The sequence below is a fragment of the Enoplosus armatus genome, chromosome 23, assembly GCF_043641665.1.
Source record: "Enoplosus armatus isolate fEnoArm2 chromosome 23, fEnoArm2.hap1, whole genome shotgun sequence".
Classification (NCBI taxonomy): domain Eukaryota; kingdom Metazoa; phylum Chordata; class Actinopteri; order Centrarchiformes; family Enoplosidae; genus Enoplosus; species Enoplosus armatus.
Window position 1 is genome coordinate 139000 of NC_092202.1, and position 15277 is coordinate 154276.

The 15277-nt window shown below is 44.6% G+C and overlaps 1 protein-coding gene across 2 annotated transcripts; it reads right to left on the reverse strand.

The window, feature by feature from the left end:
- Positions 1–1971: 1971 nt before the first annotated feature.
- Positions 1972–14391, reverse strand: LOC139306031 (TSC22 domain family protein 4-like). Of its 2 annotated transcripts, none has more exons than XM_070929990.1 (5): positions 13954–14391; positions 10979–11658; positions 10744–10877; positions 2711–2762; positions 1972–2407 (listed from the first exon to the last, which is right to left on the reverse strand). In XM_070929990.1, the coding sequence occupies exons 2-5, from the start codon at positions 11618–11620 to the stop codon at positions 2204–2206; spliced, it is 1032 nt and encodes a 343-aa protein (XP_070786091.1). In that variant the 5' UTR covers positions 11621–11658; positions 13954–14391; the 3' UTR covers positions 1972–2203. The 2 variants fall into 2 exon arrangements, with proteins under 2 accessions (XP_070786091.1, XP_070786092.1); XM_070929991.1 differs by lacking the exon at positions 13954–14391 and adding an exon at positions 12286–12351.
- Positions 14392–15277: the final 886 nt, after the last annotated feature.

The window sequence follows — 15277 nt, forward strand, 5'->3', positions numbered from 1 at the left end:
AATGCTGCTGAAAGGTCCAGCAGGATGACGACTGAGGAGGAGGATGATCTAGCAGTGTAGAGTTCCTGTGACGGCAAGGAGGGCGGTCTCAGCTCAGTGACCTGCCTTGAAACCTGGTGGTGGTCAAGAACGTTGTTCTGGTGGAGATATGCAGAACATTGAGTGAAGACAGAACACTCAAGTGGTTTAGAAAGAAATGTTCTTCTGTTCTCCAGGATGTTTGTAGTTCATACTGACGATGTCTGCAGAGTTCATTTAAAAAAACAATTAAAATAAACTGCTGATGACTCAGAAAGTGTTCAAATAACATGAAGTGAGTGAAAAACAAAGTGAACATCACATCATATGTTGAATATTTCACAGGAACCTTCTGCTCACGGTGTAAGATCGGAGTGACTCCTCTGTTCACATACACCATCTCTGTCACAGTCAGAGGGAGGAGCTACAGGGATCACTTATATACAGCCATCCAATAAAAACCTGAACATGTATCATATCTGACAGCCAATCAGAGAGCAGGATTTAAATATAAAAAGTAGTCACTGCTACACACACGCACACACACACACAGTTAACCCTAATCCTGTTTTTGTTTTCCAGATTCTCTTTGTTTACCATGAGAGTGCGTGTGTGTGTGTGTGTGTGTGTGTGTGTGTGTGTGTGGAGGGGGCGGAGTTTGTTAGATTAAGTGTCTCCTCTTGACTGTTTATGCCATTTTCCTAATACTCCATTACAAGTAATGGTACTGGATTACCTAAATAAAAGTATATACATATAGTGTCAGTGAACTGGCTGCTCCTCCTGTAGTTTAACAACCTCCTGTTTCTCAGTGAACTGGCTGCTCCTCCTGTAGTTTAACGACCTCCTGTTTCTCAGTGAACTGGCTGCTCCTCCTGTAGTTTAATGACCTCCTGTTTCTGTGTGAACTGGCTGCTCCTCCTGTAGTTTAATGACCTCCTGTTTCTGTGTGAACTGGCTGCTCGTCCTGTAGTTTAATGACCTCCTGTTTCTGTGTGAACTGGCTGCTCGTCCTGTAGTTTAATGAGCAAACAATACTCTGTTCCTCTTCCTCTGTGTGCGTTCATAACTCCTTCCCTCCTCCTTTACCTCCTTCGTTCCTTCTCACCCTCATCCTCTGTTGCCCCGTGTTTTGCCTTTCAGGTAACATAGCCTGTTCTGTTCTGTCTCACCTCAGTACTGTCTCACTTGTTCTGTCTCACCTGAGTACTGTCTCACCTGTTGTCTCCCTTGTTCTGTCTCACCTGAGTACTATCTCACTTGTGCTGTCTCAACTGAATACTCTCACCTGAGCATTGTCTCACCTGTTGTCTCCCTTGTTCTGTCTCACCTGAGTATTGTCTCACCTGAGTGCTGTCTCACCTGTTGTCTCCCTTGTTCTGTCACCTTCTGACTTCTGGTCATCTGTTCTGTCTCACCTGAGTACTATCTCACTTGTGCTGTCTCAACTGAATACTCTCACCTGAGTATTGTCTCACCTGTTCTGTCTCACCTGTTGTCTCCCTCGTTCTGTCTCACCTAAGTATTGTCTCACCTGTTCTGTCTCACCTGAGTATTGTCTCACCAGAGTCCTGTCACACCTGTTCTGTCACCTTCTGACTTCTGGTCATCTGTTCTGTCTCACCTGAGTACTATCTCACTTGTGCTGTCTCACCTGAATACTCTCACCTGAGTACTGTCTCACCTGTGTACTGTCTCGCCTGAGTCCTGTCACACCTGTTCTGTCACCTTCTGACTTCTGGTCATCTTTTCTTATATTGTTTCATAAACACACAGAACTGTTCTCTATAGAACAAATTTCTGGAACATCAGAAACATCACCAGTAGATGTTCTTTCAAAAAGTCACTAAAACAGAAACTGAAGAATCTCACATATTTGTCTTGTTCTTGTTTGTTTTATTGTGGAGCTCATCGTCATCTTCATCAACCCCCCCCCCCCCCCCCCCCCCCAAATCATCACGCATGATCAGAACATCATCAGTCTGTTCTGTAGTTAGACATTAATTTATTAGAATCTACTCCTCATCATCTTCATCATGCAGAACATCTCAGGTGATAAAAAGTCTGTCCTGACAGTCCTGTTGTCCTGGTTACCAGGGTCCTCATTAGTCCAATTATCAGCCTATTAAACTCGTTACCACGACAATGCTCTCAGGTGAGGAGTGTGTGGTCAGTCCCGTGTCTGTCAGTGTGTGTTGTATATTGTGTTTGTGTGTGTATAGTGTGTATGTTGTGTGTTATGTAGTGTGTATGTTGTGTGTGTTAGTGTTCTCAGGATGTGGTTCTCTCTCTCCAGTTGTTGGTTCTTGTCTTGCAGCTCTCTGATTTGTTCCCTCAGAAGCTCCACCTCCTCTCTGACCGCCAGCATCAGGTGACTCTTTACCAGGTCCTACACCACACACACACACACACACACACACACACACACACACACAGACACACATCAGTGTGTCTACAAAGATCCTGTGCAGATGCTCAACTGATTCAGCCAGCAGATGGCGCAGTCACAGAACTGACTGCTTATTTCATTATTCATGAATAATAACAAAGTGTATTTATTTAGAACATATCAATGATTACAAAGAGCTGCAACATTTAAAAAGAATAATAAAAAGCAAAAAGAAAAATCCAAAATACCAAAACAAAATGAAAAAAGGCAAATACACAGTAAAACTACAGTAATCAAACTCACCATGGCCTGCTCAATTTTGTTGTCGATGGCGATCAGACTGTTACTGGAACTACTGTAACACACAGAGAGACAGACAGTGAGAGAGACAGGAGAGACAGACAGACAGGCAGACTTTGTCATGTCACAGCAGGAATGAAACACACAAGAATAATGCAAAGGAACAAATATCAAAACACAATGACTAAACATTAGAGTTGAAGTAAAAAGTAAAACAGTATAAAAGAATGCCCTTTAACATGTGCGAGCATACAGTGTGCAAAATGGATGAAATTATAAATTACAAATTAAAAACAACAGTGTTTTGCACTTTGTACACAAGTTACAGAGAATGTAACTGTTAGTCCAGTTAGAGTCCAGCAGGACCAGTGATGTCCTTAAGAGTTAAAGAAGACAGACACGTGACAGACAGACACTTCAGATTTCTCTTAAACTGACACTTCAACTGCTTTCAGCTCCTAATTGGCAAATGATATTTGAACTGCTTTTTCCTCTCACACTTCAACTGACAGTTTACTGGTTTTCAGCTCAACTACTTTCAGTGTTTACATACAAAGTTCATCTGCCTGCAGAGCTTCAGGTTTTTCAGCTCTGACACTTCAAACCCTTTCAGTGCTTCAACTTCAACTGACACTTCAACTGCTTCAAGTTCTTCAATTGCAACACCTCCCTAACATCTCACATGCAAAGACATTTTTCAACACGTCGATTGTCCTTCGGTTGCACCTTCTTTGTCATTTATCAATAGTTTATCAATACTTAATCAATAAACCATACAAGTGATTAGATGTTCATTAAGATACGGGGCCTGAGATATCATCGGTCAGTCTTGACATCCAGGTGTATCTGAGCACACTTGCCCCCTCCATGGTTGCCATGGTTACCTGTGGCAGAACAGCAGCAGTGACATCATGGTGGCTTCAGAGCCCCGCCCACTGGGTGGAGCTCTAACAGGGACTGACCAATGAGGGTGAGGGGCAGCATGGAGCAGGGGATTCTGGGACAGGGTCGGGGACAGGGCTGACGGGGTCATGTGAGGTTGTAGTTGGTTGGTAGTTCTGGGCCGGTCTTCAGTGATTGGCTGACCCCAGGAGGATGGCGTCTGTGACCTCTGACTTGTCCAGGTTTTGGGTTCAGAGGTCGTCGGCCCTGCGCCTGGCCAGGACTCCCTGACACCTGACACCTGACCTTTGACCTTTGTACGATCCCGTAACACAACAGGTGTCTCTGGTTGCTTAGCAACAAGCTGCATAGTCCTTAGGGGGAGGGGCGGGGTCGACGGAGGATACCGTTTAGGACGAGGACAGGGGCCAGAGAGGGGAGAGGGCAGCTGCCGTCGCCCCGAGATAATTTTCTTTACACTACCAAACATCTCCAACCAATCACAACCCACCGTCAAACATGACGTTCCAATCAGAGTTCGGTTACAGACTGCAGAAACCTGCTGACCAATCAAAATTCAGATCATCCAATTAGGAGATGAATCAAAGTCTGTCCAATCAAAGACACCAATCCACTGTCCCTCGTTAAGATCTGATGTCCTTCCTTAATGTCTGCTGTCCCTCTTGATAAGGTCCAGACTCTTTATTGTCCCTTATTAATGTTCCTTGTCTTGTCTGATGCCCCTCGTTAAGGTGTCTCTTTTGTCCAAGGGAAAAGAACATTCATTTCCATCCAGACTGTCTGTGATTGACTGGTTCTCTGTGAGCTCACAAGTCCTTATTTCAGATCCCTGAAGGCCACGTCCAACCAGAAGCAGCTGTCTCAGGACGTCCAGATGTTGACTTCAAACTAAAACTTTGTCTCTCTGTGTTTCCTCTAAATGAGTGGGCAACATCAGGTTTTCATGTGGATCCGCCCTCTCTCTCTCTCTTCCACACACACTCTTTCCGATTGGCTGCTGTCTCATTCCAACTCCTGCCCACTCACTGTCAAAGCCAATAGAAACACTGCAGTGGAATTCTCCTCTCGCCAACTCAGAGTGAGTCAGAACACAGAGCTTCATTCATTCGTTCACACAGAGTTTTAAAAGTTCAAACTGAATGCTGCAAAATGTGAAATTGTAGTTCCAGTAAAGGAAACTTAAATATCAATACATCAAAAAATAATTAATATATCAAAAAATAATGTTATCAAAGAAGAAAATAATTTGTTTTTACCCTTTCTTGAAAAACAAAAACCTAAAAAAAAAGCTGCAGTAGCAAGAAATAAATCTGAGGAGGACTTGAAATGCTAGACTGTGTATATATATATATACATATATATATATATATATATATATATATATATATATACACAAACACACACATTTCCTTTATTTATATAAGCATTTATATTATATTCTGTATTGTTAATGCTCTGATCTAAAACCATTGTTTCTTTCCTCTGCAGAGACCTGATGATAATTTCTGACAGACGATGTTTTTGTATCTTCACAGTGAGACAGTGAAGTCTTCTCTTTGACTGATGTTTCATTCTTATTAGGAGAATAAATATAGTAAAAAATAAAGATAAAAAATATTAACAGAAAGTTCACTTGTTTTCACACTCCATCTGCTGAAGGAGGAAGGTTTCTCTGTTTAACATCGGAGGTACCTGCAGGATTTATGACATCACTACTAGTCTGAGCCAATCAGGGTCCAGTATGAAACTGACACAGACTTACAATGAAGGAGGAGACATCATGTGTTTGAAATGAATAAGATTCTGTAATTTGACATGAAGAAGATGTAACTTTAACAATTAATTATACTTTTTCATCCATGAATTATTATTCACAGCAGAGTATTTTTATAAAAACAGTTCACGTATCAGAACCAACAGTCAGACGTCCTGCTAACACACTAAATGAATAGGTTCTCTGTTCGTCTTAATCCAACACACACAAACAGTTTTTCTCCACATTGCGATGTCAGCTGATTGTCAGAGCAGTGAAAATAGACCTAGGGTGTGTGTGTGTATTGTGGTATGTAGGTCAGCTGTGTGTCACACTGGTGTTAGCGTCAGGTCAGTAACACTGAACCTGTGTATGTGTGCGTGTTACAGGGACCTCTCTCAGACCTGAACCTCTTTACTTTAATCTGATGTAATTCAACATGCTGGACTCGCGTCTGAATTAACACCTGAGTCACTGTTCTGTGTCTCAGCAGGTCATCTGCTACATTACATCACATCACAGGGTCGGGAGTTCGATCCCCGGCTCCTCCTGGTCAGACCAGCAGCTTGTAGCTCGCTGTCGTAAATTTCCTCATCTGCCCAAGTCGGCGAGGGTCCACATGGACCCCTGTACAGACGTCTTCATGCAGACCAAAGTTAGTGACCTCATGGATGCACCGACTGCACATGAGCTAGAAAAGCACAGTGCGCATGCGCCGACATGCATGCAGCCTGTTACAGTCGCTCCTGTTTGTTTTCTTCTTTTTCTTACTTTTCTCCTTTATTTCTTTGTTTAACTCAGAACTTTTTTTTAAGTACTGACTTTTGAAGTTGTGCCCTCTCCAAACATGCTGGTGGAGAGAGTTCTGGTACTTTTTTTCACTCTGGCATTACTTTCATTCAAACATCGGACGGTAGCGCAGCAACTTCTGGGCCGCTTTGTTTACTCCGGAGATCAGCTGATCGCTCTGAAGCCGGCCGGCTTGGAGACCAGATCATCGGAGATCCCCGCTGAAATCTGGAGAAAAACACGCAGAGGATGCAGAGGGGGAACGAAGCGACGAGGGAAGAGAGGTGGGTCGAGACAGCAGAGGTTTATGGAGAAAAGGAGATATAAGCCGTGTCTCCCCTCTCTCGTCATGGGCAACGTGAGATCGCTGGCAAACAAGATGGACGAGCTGATGGCGCTGGCCAGGAGTCAGAGGGAGTACCGGGAGTGTAGTTTAATGTGCTTTACGGAGACATGGCTGCACCAGGACATTCCCGACGACAACGTTTCCATCGACGGCTTTCAGACCGTCCGGGCCGACAGGGATTGCACCGGGAGCGGTAAGCGTAAAGGAGGGGGACTTGCCGTTCTCGTTAACAACCGGTGGTGCAATCCTTCCCACATCACCATCAAGGATCGTGTATGTTGCCCGGACATTGAACTGTTGGCTGTTGGACTCAGGCCGTACTATTTGCCCAGGGAATTCTCACATGCCATTGTTGTGACTGTTTACATCCCCCCCTCTGCCAACCCGAAGTCGGCGTGTGACGCCATTCACTCCGCCATAGCCCGTTTACAGACTCAACACCCGAATGCACTCATTGCTATTTCGGGTGACTTCAACCACGTCACCATGGCTAGGACACTCCCCACCTTCACACAGTATGTGAGCTGTCCCACTAGAGAGGAGAGGACCCTGGACTTGCTGTATGCTAACGTTAAGGATGCATACAGCTCCTCTCCCCTCCCCCCTCTGGGTAGGTCAGACCACAACCTAGTGCACCTCAACCCCTGTTATGTGCCTCTAGTCAAGAGCCAGCCTGTAACCACGAGGACAGTGAGGAGATGGTCGGAGGAGGCTTATTCTAACAACAAGCCATGGGTGACAAAGGACATCAAGGCCATACTGAACAAAAAGAAGAGGGCCTTCAGAGCTGGCAACAGAGACGAGGTGAGAACGATCCAGGGGGAACTGAAGGTAAAGATCAGGGAGGCCAAGGAGAAGTACAGGAGGAAGAACAACACCAGAGAGGTCTGGAGTGGAATGAGGACCATCACGGGTTACAGGCCGACCAACAACAGAGGAGCTGAAGGCAGTGTGGACCGGGCCAACAAACTGAATCTGTTTTTCAACAGATTTGACTCTGTGGGCCCTGCTCAACCCCCCCATGATTCTTCCGCTGTCTGCCTCCAACCTTCACCTATTCCACTCCCCCCTCCCCCTCCTGCTCCTCACAGCCCCCCATCCCCCTGTGAGAGCTTTCCTCACACCTCGTTCCCCAGTCCCCAGGCTGACGGCACTCTTCAACCTGATGAACCCACCCCTCCCCCACCGGTCACCTCTACAATGTGCTTCACTGCCGACCATGTTAGAAGACAGCTGAGGAGACTCCACTCCAGCAAGGCTGCAGGCCCCGATGGTGTCAGCCCCAGGGTGCTTAAAGCCTGTGCCCCCCAGCTATGTGGAGTACTTCACCACGTCTTCAACATGAGCCTGAGTCTTCAGAGGGTCCCCGTGCTGTGGAAGACGTCCTGCCTCGTTCCTGTTCCAAAGACGCCGCGACCCAGTGGCTCCAAGGACTGCAGACCCGTGGCACTGACCTCCCACATCATGAAGACCCTGGAGAGACTCGTCCTAGAGCAGCTCCGGCCCTTGGTCAAGACACACTTGGACCCCCTTCAGTTCGCCTATCAGCCCCGACTTGGAGTGGAGGATGCCATCATCTACCTGCTCAACCGCGTCTTCGCCCACCTGGACAAGCCGGCGAGCACTGTGAGAGTCATGTTCTTTGACTTCTCCAGTGCGTTCAACACCATCCGTCCGGCTCTACTGGCTGAGAAGCTGACGGAGATGCAGGTGGATGCCCCCCTCATGTCCTGGATTGTCAACTACCTGACTGGCAGACCACAGTATGTGCGCTTACAACACTGTGTGTCAGACAGAGTGGTCAGCAACACCGGGGCCCCGCAGGGGACTGTCCTCTCTCCCTTCCTCTTCACCATCTACATCACGGACTTCAGCTACTGCACTGAGACCTGCCATCTTCAGAAGTTTTCTGACGACTCAGCAATAGTTGGATGTATCAGTAAGGGTGATGAAGAGGAGTACAGGGCTGCTGTGGAGAACTTTGTCACATGGTGCGAGCAGAACCATCTGCAGCTCAACGTGACAAAGACAAAGGAACTGACGGTTGATCTGAGGAGGACCAAGGCGCCGATGACCCCTGTTTCCATCCAGGGGGCCAGTGTGGACATTGTAGAGGATTACAAGTATCTGGGAGTTCACATAGACAATAAACTGGACTGGGTAAAGAACACTAATGCTCTCTACAGGAAGGGCCAGAGCCGTCTCTACTTTCTGAGGCGGCTGAGGTCCTTCAACATCTGCCGGACTATGCTGAGGATGTTTTATGAGTCTGTGGTGGCCAGTGCTATCCTCTATGCTGTTGCATGCTGGGGCAGCAGGCTGAGGGTGGCGGACTCCAACAGACTAAACAAACTGATCCGCAAGGCCAGTGACGTTGTGGGGGTGGAGCTGGACTCTCTGACGGTGGTGTCAGAGAGGAGGATGCCGTCTAAGCTGCGGGGCATCTTGGACAATGTTTCACATCCTCTCCATGACGTACTGGTCGGACACAAGAGCAGCTTCAGTGGGAGACTCATTCCTCCCAAATGTACAACAGAGCGACACAGGAAATCATTCCTGCCTGTGGCCATCAGACTGTTTAACTCCTCCCTCTGAGTGTCAGACACTCAGGAAGAGACTGGAAATCTGTATCTGTATCTACCTCACCTGTTCATACACCACCTCACTATTTATTCAAAATGTTTAAGTGCAATACATGTATAGTCACACACTTTAGTGCAACACATACATACATATACATTGTTATTGTATATATTTTTACCTCATTTCACTTAAATACTGTAAATGTGTATATTTTGTATTTTCATTTCATTTTTCATTTCACCTCATTTCACTTAAATACTGTAAATGTGTATATTTTGTATTTTCTACTTCTTATTTTTATATTTTGTACAAACTTTTAGTTCTAAATTATGCTACTTTCTACTCTTGAATGGGAGCACCGGTACTGTACAATTTCCCCCCGGGGATCAATAAAGTATTTCTGATTCTGATTCTGATAGAAAAGCACACTGGACGCTTGTTTCATAGACTTTATGTTTGTACTGTATTCACCATTCTTGGTCCTGTTCTCGTTAAACAGTCACTCACTGTTTGCTTTTGTTGACTTGTTGTCATGTTGTTCAGCCAAATACAACAAAGAAAGGAGCTTGTCAGCTTAGCTCAGTCACTAATGGGACACTAAGTGTATTAACAGCTGTATCAGTGTGATGTCCTCCTGTCTCTGTGTGTGAACCAGTTCTCTGTTGTGGAGCAGATTATACTCTGACAGAGGAGCTTCGAAAAAACTGGATGGTGACACACAGCTAATAAGCTACGCTAATTTCCTCTGTTTTGGAGTCCACTCAGAGGTCAGCTCTGGCAGGACGGTTTGCTATTGGTCAACGGTGAAAAGTGTCACAAGTTCACCAAAGTTGAGCTCTACATGGGTTAATTTCGCCTCCTCACTCGAATCCTCTGATCGCTGCGATTTCATTAGAATGAATTGATTGTCAAGACTTACTAACAAGTGTGAACTGAATGATGCCAGATTAACATAAAGACTGCAGGCCAAGGAGGGGATATACAATTATATTTTTAAAAAGTATTAAAAGAAACAATAAAAGTCGTGATCAGCAACCCACTTTGGGTCAGGACCCATAGTGACCCATAGAAACAATGTGTTTGAGCTTCACACATAAGTGTATATTAACAGTAATATCATAATTATTAGCTCCAGTATTACTAATAGACAGAATCAGAAGACATAGTAGCAGTAGCTGTCATTCTCATCAAACAGCAGTATTATTAGTATTAGTATTTATACTAACATTATCTGCATTTGTAGCACTAGTAGCATTAGCTTAATGACCAGTAGTAGTAGAAGTCACAGCAGATGGTAGTAACAGTAAATCTGTACACACTTTTATTAGCTCTGGTAGTAACTAACAAAAGTAGTGATATCAGCAGCAGCTTCAGTGTCCGTAGTGTTGCGGTATTTACAGTAAATGGCAAAGGTAGAAAAGTATTAGCAGTAGTACTAGCAAATAGCAATATAGTGGTATTATTAGTAGTAAATGAACATGTATTTTTAGGATTAGGGCTCCTCTGTTTTATTAATGAATAGGAACTCCCCCAGCTGTCTGTCCATGTCTCTTTATCCGTCTACAGCTGTATGCAGATGATTCTGTCCTGTACATCAACAAATATGAAAACAAGCCAAACAAACAGGTACATAAATAAATACAAAATAAAACAGAAACCTACCTGGCGTCCCCCGGCAGGTTGAAGATGGTTTGGTCAAGAGTAAAGGCTGCTGGAGTCTGAATGGGGGTCAGAGTGGGATAGCATGGTCCAGCAGGAGGGGAGCTGGGCTGAGAGTGAGACAGCCTGAGGACAGTCTGACAGACAGAGAGATAGTTGAGTGGGTATGAAGACATTTATAATCTCATAGTTGTATGACTTCAGTTCTTCCAATAGAAATGTGTTTGTGAGTTTGTACCCGTCCTGCGGCATCAACGTCCAATCGTAGAGGAGGAGGGACGTTTCGCGAGCGTGGTGAAGGAGGTGGAGGAGTGGAGTCAAAACCCTGTATTCCCCTTGGATCCTTGCGGTCCAGGAGCTGGATATTGATTGTATCTTGTTGTGTCGGGGAGGGCGTCCTGCTGCGGTGCACTTGTCTCGTCCCCTCCCTGCCTCTGATTGGCTGAGCCAGCAAGAAGGCAGTGTCCTGGGAGTGGACCCCACCTCTGTCTGTATCCCGGTCAATCATCTCCAGGGACTCCAGCGAGTGGGCATGTCTCATGGTGTCCATCACCCGCTTGAACCCCGCCCCTTCCTGTCGCTCCATAAAGTCCATGCACGTCCATCGCCCACGGTGATACGGCTCACCCCGGCCACCACTGCCGGCCCCGCCCACCGCCAGCCTCACCACCCTGAACCTGGAGGAAGACCCTGCCCCATGCCCTGAAGCATCATGGGAGATGTATTTCCTCTTCAGAGAGGGCGTGGTCGGCTGGGAGGAGCTTCCATGAGGGCTGGAGGAGGAAGTCAGGACCACACTGGATTGGCCAACTGGAGTTTGATTAAAGTCTGAGGTCACACTGGTGATCTGGAAGCCACTCCTCTTTTTACCACCGCTCATCCTCACACTCACACACACACACACATACTACAGACTCACTGAAAAACACACAAAGAAAAAAATGTTAATGTGAATTACGGGGACGTTTCATTAACTTGAAAATTTGCAATTGAAATCGTTGAAAAAGTTGAAAAACAGAGTTAGTTGAAGTGGAAAATAAGTTTCATTTTAAAAGTGTAAGCACTGAGTGAAGTTGAAGTGAAAGTGCTGATGCAGTGTTGAAATGTTAGTTGACACGTAACCACTTTACTGTTTGAAGAGTAAAGCATGAAAGTAGTTGAAGCGGAAGCACTTTACACTTAACAGAAGTGGAAAAATCATTGTTTTCATATCACAATTTAAGTGAACTTTCCAAACAGTAAACGCTTACTAGTAACTTTAATAAAAGGATGAAAAGAAAAGAAAGTCTTTCTGCTGTAACCACGACATACGTCAAACACTAACTTGCCTCCTGGCCTCAACCTGAAACCAGGTCTAAACCCTGACACTAAAGGTTTTCCTACTGCTGTCCCCAAACAGATGAGTCCTCACAGTGTCTGTGTGGAATCAGGTTTATGTCCCCATAATGTATAATAACGAAAACAGTAGAGACCGAGACTGTAGTCTGTCTGCAGAGTTACAGCTGAAGTTAATGCAGGGTAAATTAAAGTTAAACTCTGTCTCACCACACATCCTCTCTCTCTCCTCTTGTTATGGTCAGTGTCTCTCGCCCCGCAGCTTTTGTCTCTAACGTCTGTGTTTCCTGTTTCCTTTCACTCTGTTCTGTCGCTGGTTGCTTCAGGCTGCTGCCTGTTGCACAACCTGGATTAACGTGTGTGCGTGTGTGTGTGCGTGTGTGTTCAGTTCAGGTTCTGCAGGATCTCAATTGTTGAAACCACAATCTCAGTCGGTCTGTACATTTACTGCTTGGTACTTTACACCTACTTATACTTGCAGTATTTGTACTTTCAGTATTTCCATGTTGGTGATATTCTACTTCTCTACACGTCAGATTAAAGTATTTTTTACTTCACCACGTTCATCTTACAGCTGCAGTCCCTTCACAAATTTTCATTTTTCACATATGTCATGCCGCCGTGTGTGTGTTCATGTGTGTGAGAGCCAAATGAGCTGCAGGTGCTTTGATTGGACCGTTTGATGAAATGTCTGCATGCTGATTGGCCAGATGATGGCAGTACTTCCAGGTTTAAATCACAGCTGACAGAAACCTTCACTTCTTCCTTCCTTTCTAGAGAGCTTTGCACAGACTTTTACAATCACTTATGTGTTTGTGTGCTAATTCTGCGCATTTATCAATGTTGATATATAATTTAACTGTGAAATACTGAGAACTGTGTTTAGAGTACTAGCAGGTTTTTCAGTGAGAAGATTTAAGTCAGACGCCTGTAATTAATTTAAAATGATCTGTTGTGTATTTTATGTCTTCATCAGAAAACAGAAAGTAGAGAGATGACAGAGACAGAGATGTGGAACGGCCACCACAACGCTCCACAAGACATCAGTCTTTTTGTCTTTTGTTGGTAAAGTTTAGGGAACTGCTATACAGAGTTTTTATTCATTCTTTTGGACATTACTAATTTCTGAAGCTTTGTTAAAAACTGCAAATTTGTACTTCAGTGTGTACTGTTCCAGTGAGTCAGAAGTCTTTATACTGCTTGTTATGTCCTGGTCCCCATAAACCAGGTTACACATATTAAACCAGCTCAACACACGCAGACAAGATTTTATAAATACTGACGTCATGATTCCAAATTCCCAAAACAAAACTCTGTTAATATAAATGATAAATGTTTCTCAATAACGAAGTCTGTAAAGCTGGCGTTCGCCTGTTAAATTATATTTTCTGGAATTATGATGATCTAAATCAGCCCCTCTTCAGTCCACTCTTCGGCATTATTAACTATTATTATTATCTATTTATTCATTACTACAGAGTAGTAAATTACACAGTGATTCACATTAAAATCTCAGATTTATCTCGTAACCCTTGAAGGGGTCCTGACCCACAGGTTGGCAACCGCTGATCTAAATAGTGTTTTAAAGATTAATGATGAATATCACATTTTGAATAATTAATAACCAGGAAATAGGGAAGTATTATTTAAACCAGCTATCTCTGTTTTATTTTCTATTCATGTAATCTATGTTGTACTTTATTCCTGCCAGGAGCCTCAAAGTTGTATAAAGAACAAAGTATAAACTAAAATACTCTGAAACAAATAAATGAAGTCACTTATTTGAAGGAGAAGTTAAAGACAAACAACAAACTTTATAAAACAACAACAGACAGTAAATCAAACCCTCTGACGTCATCGTTGTAAACAAACACTTACGTTCATGCGCACTCCCGCCACTCCTGGTCCTGATCTGGATCGGCCGCCGCGCGCCTCCCTTCCTCCGGTCCTGTCGCTCTCTCTCCGGTGACGTCACCACCAGGTCTGGTGACACAATCGGTCCATTATACACAGGAAGAGAAAAAAATAAACAGCTGTGGAGAGCGCATGCGCGTCGTAGCTTTAGGACAGCCGCGGGCGGCGGGAGCGCGCACAGAGGAAAAAGTTTCAACAGGAACTCCTCCGACTTCTTCTTCAACTGATTTTCTTCTTCTTCTTTTAGTCCCTCAAACATCCAAAGTTTCTTCTTCTCTAAACAAAAACAAACTCCTCTTCTCTCTCTATGTAAACAGCGCGCGTGTTTCTACACAGCAGCCAATAAACGACCAGTACACATCATCATCATCATCATCATCATGTCCGGGTCTCTGAGGTCTGATCCGGATCATCCATCTCTCTCTAGTCTCTGGAGTAACTGAGGTTTAGAGTTGAAGAGACGGGACGTGCGCGTGAACGAGGCGAGAGTGAGTGAAGCGCGCGCGCGACCAGAAGGCGCCTGCGCTGTGAAGACAGAGAGGGGGGAGGTGTCACTCGTTTATTTTATTCCTCTGTCACGTGACACTGATGTTGTCATTTACTCGTCATGTTAATAAAGTTTTATTAAAGAGTTGTGGCTTTCACCAAATCAGTGTTAGATTAATATATTAACATTAATATCAACTTCTATATTAATCGTGTCTGTCTCATCATAGAGAACATGTTGGAGAGTAAATTCATTACAAAATGAATGTGTTTGTCATCACTCCTACATCAGTAACCCGGACTTTTTATGACACTGTGGTAGCTTCGGCTATCTTCTATGCTGTGGTTTGCTGGGGGGGTGGGGGGCAGCACGGACAGGGACAGGAGGAGGCTCAACAGACTGATTAGGCGAGCCGGCACTGTTCTGGACTGCCGCTGGACTCCATTGAGGAGGTGGGGGAGAGGAAGATGTTAGCCAAGCTGACATCCATCATGGACAACACCTCTCACCCCCTGCACGAGACTGTGGGGGCCCTGAGCAGCTCCTTCAGCAGCAGACTGTTACAGCTACGGTGTAAGAAGGAGCGCTACCGCAGGTCGTTCATTCCTACGGCTTTAAGACTGTTTAACAGCACTGCATAATTCTGTACATAAATCTGCACATTTGTACATATTTATATTCCCCGTGTATATATCTATTTTTGTTCCCCATATTTGTTATATCTGTATTTATTATATGTATATTGTTGTTGTTTTTTTAATACTTTTGTTTTTTTATTGACACAGTGCTTGTCTGCTGTGT

Coding starts and splice junctions, on each gene's coding strand:
- LOC139306031 (XM_070929990.1), bottom strand. CDS start 11,620: ATGAGCGGTGGTAAAAAGAGGAGTGGCTTCCAGATCACCAGTGTGACC. Junction 2,763..10,743: donor AACCTGCCGGGGGACGCCAG/GTAGGTTTCTGT, acceptor TGTGTGTTACAG/TAGTTCCAGTAACAGTCTGA. Junction 2,408..2,710: donor ACAAAATTGAGCAGGCCATG/GTGAGTTTGATT, acceptor TGTGTGGTGTAG/GACCTGGTAAAGAGTCACCT.